The sequence below is a fragment of the Lissotriton vulgaris genome, chromosome 4_1 (assembly GCF_964263255.1).
Source record: "Lissotriton vulgaris chromosome 4_1, aLisVul1.2, whole genome shotgun sequence".
Taxonomy (NCBI): domain Eukaryota; kingdom Metazoa; phylum Chordata; class Amphibia; order Caudata; family Salamandridae; genus Lissotriton; species Lissotriton vulgaris.
This window is the reverse complement of record NC_141691.1, coordinates 1,061,556,608-1,061,571,991: the sequence shown is the minus strand read 5'-3', so window position 1 is coordinate 1,061,571,991 and position 15,384 is coordinate 1,061,556,608. Positions and strand designations below refer to the sequence as shown.

The window sequence follows — 15,384 nt, the reverse complement described above, 5'->3', positions numbered from 1 at the left end:
AACCATGTATAGGAGGAAGAGCACTGAAATTGTTGTTTCAAATAACGTGCTCAGTTTCCAAAAGTGTACAACCTGAATTTAAAGTATATTTTTTGGTTACACAGTTTTGATTGCGTTAGTTGTCAGTATGCTTATTTTAATATATGAAAATAATTGGGTTTTTTCTTAACAGAAAAAATAAAACATTTACTGGAGGAGCTCTGGGTGTGCCTTGATTTTGCTGCACAAGAACAGAAAAATATAGATGTCCAATCCATGATAGGTGAGAAAATATTTGAAAGTATTTACAAACAATATAGCGTCACACCATATTAATTATCTCCCCGTCTCAAATTGAAACTCCTTTCTACAGAATTGTCAGACATGTTTACAATGCATTTCCTGCCTGCTAGGGCTCCCCTTCATCCTGAAATTAATGTGCTCCTTTATTCATTTCCTGTATATTACTGTTCTAATATCTTAATTTATCTAATTTTGCATCTTTTAATTGTTAAAAACTCTTTAAGTCCACTATTGTCGTCAGTCCTGCGAATGGAGTTCTGATTTACAAATGCATTGCTCTAGTCTTAAGAAGTTCAGCTGGTAAGTTGTCTAAGTTGACTTTGCAAAATTATTAATATTTGTTTTTAAATGTCCAAAAGAATGTTTAAAACTCTGACATCTGTCTGTAACCCGAGTCGAGCATCAGTGGAAAATGAAGTTGTGTGACTATTTCCGTCCAAGTTTGCATTATCCAAACTAGCTACATATCCCACAACCTGCTACCCCGTTTGTAGATTTCGTTTTTAAAGAAATGTGTTTCTTGCTCAAGTGATTCTGAAGTTAATGAAAGAAGGATGTTAATACGCGCAAATGGTAACCAGCCCCGTTTTAAAGTTTACTTTTTTGGTGTTAATGTTGTCCTAGTTAATGAAAAGACCGTTTTAACCTATTTTTGATTCCCGGCGGAATGGTTTTAATTTTGAGATAAAACTCAATCCTTATCTATTTAAATTTATTTCAGTGATTACCTTATTGGCATGTAAATATTTAGCTTATTTTTTGTGCAAATTCATGTTACACTATGCACACTGTTTTGATGACACTTGTTTTTAAAAATGTCATTCAGAGTAAAAAAATAAAATTCAAGACTTCATTTATCTTTTTATGGTATGCTTTCTTGAATCTTACACTGTCTATTAGTGCGGTCCATAGTTTGGAGTGAGTAAGTAAAACCAAAACAGAATACTAGTTTTAAACCATAACTGGGGCACACAGGTTGAGAGGGGCACACCTTTCATTAGATGGAGTATGCACATGTAGAATTTTTGTGTTGAATGCAGCTTAGTATGACTTACACAACCCCATTCACTTGGGGAGTTTAATTGTACTATAATAAAATGATGGTATTTTTGTTCACTGAAGGCAAATTAATGAATTATTGATAAATACATTTTAATAGTAGCTGGCGAATATGTACACATTATTCTGAATCCACATTTGATTTTGCATGGCATCGTATCTCTTTTGTATCAAAATGTGTTAAAGTTCACAAATGGCAAGATATGGCAACATTACTATGATTAATAATTTGCTTTTTCTTGGCCATTAAGTTAATTAACTCTGGCACATAATTTAGCTCTGTACTGTCGCACATATCCGGTGCCAGACACCTAACTTTCTCAAAGCATGACATGCGTTTTAGCAGGGTTAGAGACATTTTATATCGGCTAAGCAAGGCCTTGTGGTGTTTGTTGACTTTTGTGGTAGGTACAATTTCCGTGCTGGAAATCACACTGCACATAAATCATTGCAAAATCTGATAGAGAATTCTATCTGCAGATTTCTTTCTTTAGAATATACCCCAGGCGTCAGTCTGGTTTCAAATTTTTTTTTAACAATCCCCTTTCACAAGAGTACTTGGCGTTGGTCGGCTCCGCTTAGCGTGGTTGCCATTGTCTGCGCCAGAAGTGACTTGGCATGGTTCCTATATAGGTACCACCCCAGCGTGCTCACCTGATTTCCGGCTTTTCCACAGATCTGGACGATCTCCCCCAGCCACGTTTTTGAATGTCGTCTTTCGACATTTTGTCACCAGCTAGTGTGCCCTTTCCTATTTTATTAGGGTGTTCTCAAAGAAACCTACTGGGTTCAAGCCTTGTTAAAACTGTCATTGATAGATGTTGGTGACTGACCCCCACTTGGTGCGTCTGTGGTGCGTTGAGAGGGACCATGACTCCACGTCATGCCCAGTGTACAGGACCATGAACCCCAAGGCCATTTCTGAGCGGGTCATGTAGCTCTAGGGTGTTTTCTATGCAACTCTGTGCCTCTCCAGGTCCCTTTCATGTGGGAAGTCTTGGGACCGCTAACCGAGTCACTCCTGTCAGTCCTCATCCCACTCCCATACTTCAGGTAAATCCCATAAGAAGTTGTTCAAGAAGTCAAAGTGCTGTTTGACTTCTCCATATTACAACTATTTTTTGGACTGCGTGAGAAAATGATGCCACAAACCTGGGCCCTGCTCTCATGTTGTTCCTGTGCAGCCAGTGTGGGACACCAGTTCCTGGAGCCATAGCGACTCCTGCCCAACTCTGACTCCGTTTTCTGTGGCTATGAGTCTCCTGTTTAGGCGACCAAACCCTTATAGCGTTTCATTAGGCCCCATGGGTTTGGGAGGGCCTTTGACTGGGGCTATACTGGCAGGTCTGCCCTCTGCACCAGCCGACCCCCAAGGAACCGTTGGTGGATCCGGATCGGCCCTGGCCATGTTTTTGTGATCTCCGGGGATCGTTCCAGTTGAGCTGTTATCAGTGCTTCTGATACCGGTCTATGACACCCAACCCATTGTGATTCCAGACTCCGATATAGAGCCTACTTGCGCCGATCAGGCCCACACAGCCTGAATTGGAGATTGGGTCCTATTTTCCTGAAGGGCCTGCTGAGGAACACAAATGGAGGAGATGAGGATCCCTATACATACACTACCCCTCCCTCCTTCCGAACAGAGTCCATGATAACTGGTACCAGGTCCTGGCTGATGTCAGAGCTTTTAGAGGATGTCATTTTATTTGAGATCCTCTATTTCGCGTTAGGCACAATATTTGCCAATGCTTAAAGGCATGCTACTCAAACACGCCTGATATATTTAATGATCCTTTTAGGTCACGAGTCATCACACCTGAGTTGACAAGAAATATAAACCGTCACCCAACGACCCCAAATACATAAAAGTACAACTCCCACATGTCTCGTTAGTAGTTGCTACAGCACATAAGCGGGCTAATTCTCAGACATCTGGTGAGGCGCCCCCCTGTCAAGGCTCTTAACTTGAGTGCCCAAATCTTCCACAGGAGCCGGCAACTTGCTCCCAAATCCCAACTGCGTTTGCCAGTACAATAAAATATTGCACTAACACCCACAGGGGGTAAAGGGGATAAAAGAGCGGTTGACCTTCGGATTCAGAGACCTGTCGAACTTTCACTTCAAGGGGTATTTTTATTCTTTGCGTGGTGCGTGTCGTTTCTACCCTGGAATGCTCTCTGACAGACTCTGCAGAAATGAGAATGAAAAGACCGTAAACAACTCTAAACATTACTATAGCTCTCTTTTCCTATTCATTAACATATTAAATCTACCTGAAATCCTAACAGGCTTGCCCCTCTCTTCAGTATTCAACGTATGACCTTTAAAATCAAGAACTGTTTGAAGATACAAATGGTTCTAAAATCCATTCACTGCTTAGGGTTACAGAAAGTTCAAATCCTTTTTCCATTGACTGGCGAAGTGGCTGCTGCTTTAAAGGCTACACAGTTCATTAGCTGTCTAGTCTTACTTCATACAACGATTCCAACGGCTTCCAGAATTCAGCTTCCATGAAGGAGAATAGTGTCCCAAGACAAAATGCTAAATTACTCAAAAAAATGGAAAACCCCTGATGTGCACACCATTCCGCGATAGGCGGGTCAAAAATTAGGGGATTACGAAGACTGACCTAAACGACAGTTGAAGTGTGCGGCTCTCAGAGAGCGCGCACAAGAGGTACACGACCGCCCAAGGGCTTTGTAGGAACACTAAAACGCCCAGGAGCAGTAGCACGGCGTCCGACATCTTGTGAAGTGTCATAACCAGTATTGGCAATCAGAAGCAACAGGACACGCAAAAGCAGCCAGAGATCTGGACGTTGCCTCAACCACCTGGGATATTGAACATATGTAGGTCTTTTCAGCTTAGGTAAGCGAATGAGGGCCCTTTGCAATTGTTTTCCTGACGCCCCCACTGAACAAAAAGAGTAAAAAGATATATGCCACGGGTCAAAAATTAGGGGATTACGAAGACTGACCTAAACGACAGTTGAAGTGCGCGGCTCTCAGAGAGCGCACGCAAGAGGTACACTACCGCCCAAGGGCTTTGTAGGAACACTAAAACGCCCAGGAGCAGTAGCACGGCGTCCGACATCTTGAGAAGTGTCATAACCAGTATTGGCAATCAGAAGCAACAGGACACGCAAAAGCAGCCAGAGATCTGGACGTTGCCTCAACCACCTGGGATATTGAACATATGTAGGTCTTTTCAGCTTAGGTAAGCGAAAGAGGGCCCTTTGCAATTGTTTTCCTGACGCCCCCTCTGAACAAAAAGAGTAAAAAGATATATGCCACAGGTAAAAGGTACGCTGCCCAGTCTGCCAACCATTGGAGAATATCTAAGTCCATGGGCCTCCTATCCCGCTGCAGCAGTGCTCACGGGGACAAAATGGATGACATCTTTCAATATCTCCCAGAGGAAAACAAGAAGCGGGCCTACCAAATTGCCTCTGAGGGAAAGTTGATTTGTAACACCAAAATTCATTGGGACCAAGATGCAGCCGGCACCACAGTTGGAGTCATACATTGCAAGTATCCTCCTTCATTGACATGCCTGGCTGAAGTCTCTGGTTTTAAACCTGAGGTTCAATAAATCCTTTAGGCCCTTTCCTTTGGGGAACGCCATTTTGGTCCTTTAGTGGACTCCTTCCTAGAAAAAAATATAAAGGATTATGAGACCGCCAGTGCCATGGGGGCAAATAACATTGCAACATGGCTCCTTTCGCTGCTTCTCTCATCGTAAAGGGTCCAAAGCTACCTCCCCTGAGGTCTCTATCTCCTACCAGCTAACCTAGGCCCAGACATCCTCCCCATAGGAATCTACAGACCCCTATAATCTGTTTCTTGGCCCATTTCTATTGAGATTTCACAGTCTTTGATCCCTATTGTTGGATATGTTGGTTTATATTAAACGATGTAGATAGAATGCCATCATATCTTATTTCTACCTATTTGGTGTTCACCAATATCATCTTTCCTACCCACTGTGGGTGCATGTTTCCTTTCCCTCCTCCTTTTCTTGTTGGTTATGTTCATCTTTTTCCTCATTTGATTTGATTTCCGTTATCATATTTTTTTTAAATTCTTTTTATTAAAATAATCAAAAGAAAAGGATCAAGTGACATACATTGCTTTCACAGTAGTCAATTATACATTTCCATGTAGCAAAAATACTTTTAGGATAACATTAGGGATCACTGGGATTCCAACGCTACAGGTTATTCGCCAACATTCGGTGGAGTACATATATCACCCCTGTATCCATTCCAAGCTCCCCAGATCTTCCCCCATTTCCCGGGGCGCCCCCTGGCAACGTACACCGACCTTTCCCTGAACATGAACCAGTCCAGATCGTCCATCCACTTCCCAATCTGCGGCACCGAGCTGGCGCCCCACAACTGGGCTATGTTACGCTTGGCTATCATGCACGCCAGGGTCACCCATTGTTTCCTGTGTGAATTCAGATCAGTTGGCTCCTAGACATTTAGCATACAACGTCGGGTCTCCACCACCAACTCCACTCCATCACATCTCAGATTTTTTCGTGAATCTTAACCCAATATTCCTGTATTGCCGCACAGTGCCACAGAACGTGCATGAACGTTCCAGTCTCTCATCATCCCCTCCGACATTCCCCGCTTTCCGCCAAACCCATATGTACCAACTGTGGACCTGTAAAGTAGGTTCTGTGTAAAATCTTCAATTGCACCAATCTAAGTTGCGTTTGGATGGCTACTACTTTCGGGGAGGAAACCGCCTCGCTCCAATCTTCGTCGTCCAAAACTAGGCCATCTGCACCGCACTGCTCCCTAATAGTCACCAGGGGATCCCCCATGTGATTGATCAGTTTTTTATATATCAGCGAGATAGTTTTTGCTGGAAGAAGAACGTCCAAGACCCGGTCCTCCAATGGGGAGGCCTCCGGAAGCTCAGTGTCTCTGGGAATATTTGCAAGCAGGGCGTGTCTGACCTGGAGGTAACGGTACCTTTCGCACTCCTGCAGCTGGTGTCTTTCCTGTAGGGCGGCAAATGTAAGTATGCCGTCCTTTCCCTACACGTCCTGAATCTGTGAGATCCCGATGAGGTCCCATCTATCAAAGCCCTTCGTTTTCCACAAGCTACCCAGTCTCTCCGAGCTCCACAGCGGGGTCGCCATTGTAAGCCTCCCTTCCCACTGAAGACATCGATGAGCAGCATGCCACACTTGAATCGCATGCGCCGTTGGCCCGACGAGGGGAAACCGGGCAGTTCTAGCGTACAGTGCTCTAGTGAAATCCCCCCTTGGCATCTGACTGCGGTCCATCGCATAACAGGGGTCCAGGGGAGACCCATAAATAGCGTGGTTTATTGCCCCCAACTGGGAAGCCAAATAGTATTTCTGGAGGTCCGTCAAACCGATCCCTCCGTCGTACCAGGGAAGAGTAAGCTTGGAGAAAGCAATACGGGGTCTGCCCTCCCAGAGAAGCTGTCTCTGGAGGGACCCTATATCTTTTTTTTTTTTTGGAAGACCTTTATTGATACTTTAACTAGTTACAAGTATGGGCCTACAACCACCAGGGCTGGCCGCTAATCAATATCATTACAATCAAGCAGTCAGAACCAGACTCGGCCTTCCGGGAGGCGAATACAGCACAACTTCAATTAAAACTGGCAGCATAGCATACTATACGAATAGCAGGATTATAAAGGTTCCATTTTATAATATAAGATAGAAGGATCAGGTGCCATACGATATCACAAAGGTGCATAAGGGGCGGGCGAAACAGTAGGAAGTCCACAGTTAGTTCGATATCAGTCAAAACAATGGCGCTGAGGCATACGATTCAGGATCAACAAGCGTACCATTAATTCCGCACCAGTGGAGCGCCCGCCCGATGGTACTGAAGTACCGTGAATGTATAGGCACAGATAAAAAATAGACAATTGACAAAGGAATAGACCCACTACATTGACCCGAAAAAGAAGAAACAAAAGAAAAGGCGAAGAAAGATAAGAAGAAAAAAGGCCATAGAAACAAATAGTAAAAACAAAATTCCCCCCTCCAACCCCCCACCCTGCACCCCTGCAGATGACTACAGCCTACCCCCCTTGCAGCGTGCCTGTCGCCCCGTAAATGAACCCGAAATATAGAAAAACAAAGGGAAAAAAAGAAAAGGGAAAGAAAGAAGGGACTAAAACCCTGCCCAAAAAGGGGAAATATGGAGGAGGGCTGTGTCATACGCATTCCCGGACTCTTCCCCCCTGTCTTAACGAAGAATCCCCCGCAATGTTAACACAATCAAGCGGACCACAATAAAACAGTACATCAGAGGAAACCAGAAATCCCGCCCCTGACTCAGGTAACCAAATAAAGCAATCCGGTTACCGATAAATCAATAGTGTGAAACCTCAAACGACAGTCTCAGCCTTGGCCCCGTCGATCAAATTTGCTGATCCCCTCCGATAAAGAGCGCCCCACCGTAAAATTGTCAAAGATCAAACAGAAGTTGTTGAGACATAGTCTATTAGTCGAAGAAAAGATGGCAAGTCCCAAAGTAGACGCTCGAGTCCAACGATGCCCCTTCCCGACTCTAAGACCAGGCACTATCCCATCCGCCATCTTGATGGACCAGCTGGGAAGGGGGTGCGACACAGTCCCACACAGATCACAATTACGAGCAAACGTCTCCAAATCGGGAAAAGCAGTGAAATGTTCCACCAGTTGCAGTTCCAAAGATTCCGACTTTGTAGGTGCATCGCCAATCTCCACATGTTCGAAACGTTCCACTTCTTTAGGGGCATAGAAAGCTCCAAGCACCGGGTCAAATGGCATCGCTGGGGTAGCAATAGGGAAAGGAGCAGGCCACCGGGTCTCGGGCAGCAAGTCAGAGTCCGGTCCCGATCCTCGAAGTCCGTCCTGGGTCTTCATAGTCGCCTGAAGTGCCTCAAGGGCCGCCATCACTGACCGCAATGACGGGCCACACTGGACCCGCTCCGCCGAGTTTCGCATAGCATCAAGCATATTGACCCCCACGGAGAGACGCCTTCCCCGAGGTAAGATTAGGCCGAGCAGGAATGAACCGTGAGGGACCGATCGTCAGTAGGCGTTAGTGCGCAACAAGTCTCTGATCCAACAGTACCGGCGCTACGAACGCCAGGCCCCCGGGTCTCGGACCCCCACACACACCACCTCAGGCATCACTCATCTCCACACCTCCGGTACAGTTCCAGGCAGCAGATCGGCAGCAAATCAATCATGAAGATGTCGGAAGTTCCGTGGAACGGACCCTGCCGCTCTCTCCGGTCCGCTGTTGTTCAACTAAGACCCGGCTAGACCAACACTTGAGACTCCGGCTTCCAGACTGGGCTAGGCCTCAAATTAAACCTCGACATAACTCCACTCCACCATGTCGGAAAATCCTCGGGATTGCACCATCAGTTCACAGAGTAGTTCATGCACCCGGGTATGGGGCGAGAAACCAGGATATACGACAGGATCTTCGAGCGAGAGACGGGGGTCAGCGGAGCCGGGAAGTTATGCGGCCATCTTGCTTGCTGTCGTAGCTCCTCCCCCGGGACTCTATATCTTTGAAAAATGAGGGGGGCACCGGATCCATTGTGTTTTGGAGCGCATACAAGAGTCGGAGAAGAGCCATCATTTTAAATAACACTGCACGACCCAACAGGGAGAGCGGTAATGATTTCCATCTCGTCACATCCCTGCGGAACCTGGCCAGTGGGGGCTCCAGGTTTGTATCGTATCTTAATTTCGGATCTTTGGTCACATATATGCCCAGATACCAAAAACCCACCGGCTCAATCCGCAAGGGGCAGGAACTTGGGATAACTGGAGGGTCACCGCAAAGGACGAAAAGCACTGATTTCGCCCAATTAATGGTGAAACCAGAATATCTCCCAAATATGGCCAGTACGTCCATAAAATTTATCAGAGTCTCCCTGGGATTGGTGAGATAGAGCAGGATGTCATCTGCGTAGAGCGAGATCTTGTCTTCCCACTCGGGCGTCCAGTGCAACCCACCAATCGATCGGCCCCAACAGACCCATGCCACCAGCTGCTCAAGCGCCAGCGCAAATAGCAGTGGGGAAAGAGGACACCCCTGTCTTGTGCCTTTTTCCAAAGGGAAGTCTGCGGATTTGTGGTTGTTCACCACAACCCTGGCAAGGGGACTAGCATAAAAGAGACTGACCCAATCGATAAATTCCTTACCAATACCCATCTTCCCCAAGACTGAGAACAAGTAGGGCCATTCAACCCTATCGAAGGTCATGGTCTCATCTAATGACACCAGAACTGCTGGTTCATGTATGCTCGACGCGCCGCCCAGGATCCCGTCCAGTCTCCGCAAATTGAGGGCTGTATTCCGGCGCGGCATAAAGCCAGACTGATCCGGGTGGACCAGGGTCGTAATGACCTTGACCAGCCTGATCGCCAGCAGTTTCGCCAACACCTTAGGTTCAGCGTTGAGTAGTGAGATCGGCCGATAAGAAGAGCACATCGTGTTCGAGGCATATGAGCAGCAGATTGCACATATGCATAGATTGCCACCTAGTGTTGGGCCTGGATGTTTGCAGTTTGTTTTGTAGAAAAGTCTTTGGAAGTCACGGAAATAAGTGTCTCCTCCTTTGGATGATACTGCGCATGGTTATCGGCTCCATCCCCAGACAGTTTTTTTCCGCCACCGGCCTCGGATGTGTTTCCAGCACTCCGTGTTGAAACCAAAGTCTTTCGGCGTGCAATCCTCACCAACTTTCAGAAAATAAGTTTCGAACGCTTCTCCCCTCTACGCTATTCTTCAACGTCGAATACTTCGATTCCAGTCGTCGTCGACGGCCTTCGGGCCTAACTAGGCCTCAACTCCAGCTCATGGAAAGGACATTCAAAAAGTGTCCTCAATGTGCTCAATGTAGGTCGAAGTTTCCCCACACCGACCTTCACGAGGTGTGTAACCTCTGCCTTTCTCCGGAGCACAAGGCAAGGGACTGTTCAGCTTGTGCCTCTTTCCGCTCCAAAAAGACGATCCGGGACCGAAGAGCGAGAAGAACAATGGCTCGATCTTCAACCTCCATTCCGGACGACATCTTTGAGGAAGGCGTCAACGTCCTAGAACAACAGGACGTCAACAGCGATTCCGAACATGAAGAAGATTTCGGATGTCGAGGACGGCACTCCAGCGCAACGGGTCATAAGTAAGACCGTCGACCCCGACCCTTCCTCGACATACCCAAAGAAGTCCCACGATACACCCTCGCGTGCACACCGACACTCCGCTTCTACTGCCCCACCTTCGGGCCCCGCAAAGAAGCCAATTAAACCTTCGGCTGACTCTTGCTCGAGTCAGCCTCCCCATGGTGCTGGCACCAACTTACCGGCACCGAGAAAGACATCGACACTGGCTACGCCGACGTCCAAACCATCGGCGCCGAAACCCAACTCTATCGGCACCGAAACCCAGGTCGGAACGGAACCAAGCAAAGCTTCGGATTCCAAAAAAACGCCGGAACAGAAAAAAGCATCGGATCCAAAGAAACAACCGGATCCGAAAACAGCACCCGACCCGAAAAAACCTTCAGAGCCGAAAAAACCTTCGGAGCCGAAAAAGACTCCAGCTTCCCCGACAAAGGACATTGTCAAAAAACCAAAGCAAGCCGCTTCGGTGCCAAAACCTTCCACAGCACCAAAAGATCGGCCTCCGGCAGTGGACTTTTATATTCCGGACCCTCCCCAAAAGACTCTGGCGAAGGACCCAATAACTGGACAGTGATTTTGGCCTCAAAGAAGCGACCACTGGACAAGCCAGCTCCAGCTCCGCTAGCAAAGAAGAAGGACATGGCTTCCTCGCCTTTAAGACCCCCTTCCACTTCTCCTCCACCTATTCCATCACCACACTCTCCCATACCACAACATTCTTCTACACCCTCTCATACAGATGATAGTTCTGATGATATGGGGGGGTAACATGCCTGATCCAGACACATCTACAGGATCACCTGACCCATGGGATTATTACACCACTCCAGATGTCCCAAATGTCCCACAGGATGACTTCTACCCATCACGGCCTTCCCCACCTGAAGACACTATAGGGTTTAACGAACTAATACACAGGGCTGCACAATATCACGGGGTAGACATGCATACAGACCCTGTAGACTAAGACTTCCTGATGGATACCTTTGATAACGCACAAAGGTCAGCATTAATCTTACCAATGCTCAAAGGAGTAATTAAACACGCTGCTGAAGTCTTCAAAGACCCAGTCAGAACTAGAATCCTTAATCCTCGTATAGAGAAGAAATATAAAGCTGCCCCTTCAGACCCAGAATACTTTAAGGGGCCAGTACCACTAGACTCACTTGTAGTTTCCAACGCACGCAAGAGAGCTAACTCGCAAACATCAGGTGATGCTGCATCACCAGATAAGGAGTCTAAGTTACTAGACGCATCAGGGAAAAGAACTGCGTCTCAAGCAGCAACCATCTGGTGCATCGACAACACACAAGCATTGTTAGCCAGATATGATAGAGCACATTATGACGAATGAGAGTCAATAATGAGACACCTCCCTGATAAGTACAGAGATAGGGCACATGAACTCATCCAAGAGGGTAAGAACATTACAAATACCTCCACTAGATGTGCCCTTGACGCAGCTGATACTGCATCTAGAGCAGTTAACACCAGCGTCTTGCTACGCAGAGATGCCTGACTGCGTATATCAGGATTCAAACCTGAGGTACAAAATGCCATTCTAAATCAACCTTTCGATGAGCAACACCTATTTGGAGCCAACGTGGATGTATCTCTTGAAAAAATGACAAAAGATACAGACACCGCGAAATCTATGGGAGCCCTGCAGGCGCAGACGTTCATTTTGTCGCTCATCCTATAGAGGTGCCACCGGAGGATATTCCTCAGACACAGCCTCTGCCTCATACAAAGCCCCCACACAATCCGCTTACGGCAAGGGCTACCAAAGGGGCGGGTACAGGGGAAACAATAACAAAGGCAGAGGTAAAAATAGCAATTCCCGCTCTGCCTCCTCCCCTGCCCAATGACTCCCTTCCCCCTCCCCCGCCCCACTCCACTCCGGTCGGAGGAAGTCTCCAACAGTACCTGCCAGCCTGGGAAAACATCACATCAGACAGGTGGGTGTTACAAATTATTCAATCAGGTTATTGTCTGCAACTAAAATCTACCCCCCCCCCCCAAACATACCACCCAGGCGGCGTCCAATGTCACAGAACCATTTAACATTGCTCAGACAAGAGGTAATATCCCTCTTGCAGAAAAATGCAATAGATATAGTTCCAGAGCACCAGAAAAACAAAGGAGTATACTCACTGTATTTCCTAATACCATAAAAGAACGGATCTCTAAGACCCATCCTAGACCTCAGACCTCTAAACATTTACTTTCAGTCGGACCGTTTTCATATGGTCACACTGCAACAGGTCCTTCCACTACTGAGACTAAACGACTTCCTTGCCACTCTAGATATCAAGGACGCCTACTTCCATATTCCCATCCACGCAGCGCACAGAAAATCTCAGATTTGTGCTAGACGGGCAGCACTGCCAGTTTAAGGTTCTCCCATTCGGAGTCACAACAGCACCAAGGGTGTTCTCCAAATGCCTGGCAGTGGTAGCAGCACACTTAAGAAGACAACACATTCATATCTTCCCATATCTGGACGACTGGCTCATAAAAGCCAGCTCATACAGCCAGTGTGTACAACACACTCACGCTACCATTCAACAGCTTCACGACTTGGGATTCACAGTAAATCACACCAAGTCGCATCTACAACCGTCACATATACAACAGTATCTCGGCGCTACAATAAACACCCAGTTAACACTAGCGTATCCCTCTCCAGCAAGGATAACAAGTGTACAGACTCTTCTAACAAAATTCAAGCCGTAACCCTCACTACCAGCACGAGTGTTCATGCAGCTCATGGAAATGATGGCATCTTGCATATTCATAGTTCCTCACGCAAGATTGCAAATGCGTCCACTTTAAGAGTGCCTAGCACGCCAATGGAACCAGGCTCAAGGTCACCTAACAGACCTAGTGTCGGTGGACGGTCGGACTCATCGTTCTCTGTAATGGTGGAACACCAAAATTTTTTCCAAAGGGCAACCGTTTCTAGAGCCAGTTCCTCAAGTAGTCTTAACAGCGGACTCATTGCTCTCCGGTTGGGGAGCTCACCTCCTGCATCACACCACGCAAGGCAGGTGGACACTGCTACAAAAGCTACTCCACATCAACCACCTAGAGTTACTAGCTGTGTTTCTAGCCCTAAAAGCTTTTCAAACTCAAGTGTCAGGCAAAGCTGTCCTAGTCCGCACAGACAATATGACCGCTATGTACTACATAAACAAACAGGGAGGGACACACACTATATGGATATGGGCTATACCTCTAAACATCTTCCTATTAGCCCAACACGTCCCAGGAGTACAAAACCCCCTGGCAGATCTGCTATGTCGACAAACTCAGCAAATCCACGAGTGGGAACTTCATCCGCAAGTTCTTCATCCGTTCTTTCAAATGTGGGGACAACCTCAGGTAGACCTCTTTGCAACCCACGAAAACGCAAAATGCCCAAGCTTTGCCGCCAGATATCCACACCCATTGTCCAAAGGCAATGCGATTTGGATGAACTGGTCAAAACTATTTGCGTACGCTTTTCCTCCTCTCCCTCTAATTCCATTAGTGGTGCGCAAACTACAGCAACATTCCCTAACGCTCATTCTGATCGCTCCAACTTGGGCCAGACAACCGTGGTACACCACGCTGTTGCAAATGTCTGTAGTACCACACCAAAAACTAAACCTATGTCCATGCCTATTAACGCAGAACCGCGGAGAGATCAGGCACCCAGACCCAGCTCAGCTCAACCTAGCAATCTGGCTCCTGAGGTCATAGAGTTTGGTTACCTCAACCTTCCCCCAGACTGTATGAACTTTATCAAAGAAGCTAGACGCCCCACCACTAGAGCATGTTACGCTGCTAAGTGGAAAAGATTTGTCCTATACTGCCAAAACAACCAAATTGATCCTCTAGATGTGTCTATTCAACACATCATTGGATATTTACCGCACCTTCAAAAGTGTAACTTAGCCTACACGTCTATCAGGTTACACCTTGCAGCTATTGCAGCATACTTGCAAAATAGACAACATCTATCTCTTTTTAGAGTGCCAGCTATTAAAGCGTTCATGGAAGGACTCAAAAGAATAATTCCTCCCAGAACACCACCCGCACCAGTGTGGAATCTAAATGTAGTTCTAACAAGGTTAATGGGACCTCCCTTCGAACCATTACATAAATGCGAATTGCAATTTCTAACTTGGAAAGTAGCTTTCCTGGTAGCCATTACCTCTCTCAGAAGGGTTGGTGAACTACAAGCATTTACCATTCAGGAACCCTTTCTGCAAATGCATCATAACAAGGTGGTTCTTCGTACAACTTCAAAATTTCTCCCAAAAGTCATTTCCCCGTTTCATCTAAATCAATCTGTTGAGTTGCCCGTGTTTTTCTCACAGCCTCAAACAGTCGCAAAAAGAGCTCTACATACTTTTTTTTTAAAACTCTTTTTTATTGACAAGAGGTGTAAGCACAACATCAATCAACAGAAGATTCGCATAGAGCCCGGAGGGCTGGCTAGAAAGGATCACATGTGGGGCTAAACACAAATTGAATGAGGGTGCCAAAAATTAAATACAGCAAGCCGCCTACAACCCAAAAAGGGCCGGCCGCGTCTTAAACAATCGCAAGGCAGTTAAAGGTCACCCTCTAATAGTACAATCTTTTTCTTTTTTTTTTTTTATTTGTTGAAGAAGAGCAAGAGAGAACAAATAAAGAAAAAAGGGGGGGTTCTGTTGAACGTTTCAAAGTGAACCAAAAGGTATGCATTGAGAAATGAAGGCTATCGTTAAAGTAAATAGACCTAATATAAATCCAAAGAGGGGAAAATTAACAATTCCATGTGACACAGTGGAATGATCATAACATTAAGGCAGCTAAATACATACA

General features: G+C 46.4%; 1 protein-coding gene across 4 annotated transcripts in view; it reads left to right on the top strand.

Moving 5' to 3' along the window:
- The window catches only part of ICE1 (interactor of little elongation complex ELL subunit 1), an 868,698-nt gene that overhangs the window by 290,634 nt on the left and 562,680 nt on the right, over positions 1–15,384 (top strand). For all 4 annotated transcript variants that reach the window (XM_086965290.1, XM_086965289.1, XM_086965288.1 and 1 more), the window contains one exon: positions 173–262. In XM_086965290.1, the coding sequence (XP_086821416.1) occupies positions 173–262 (90 nt within the window). The remainder of the gene's footprint in view (positions 1–172; positions 263–15,384) is intronic.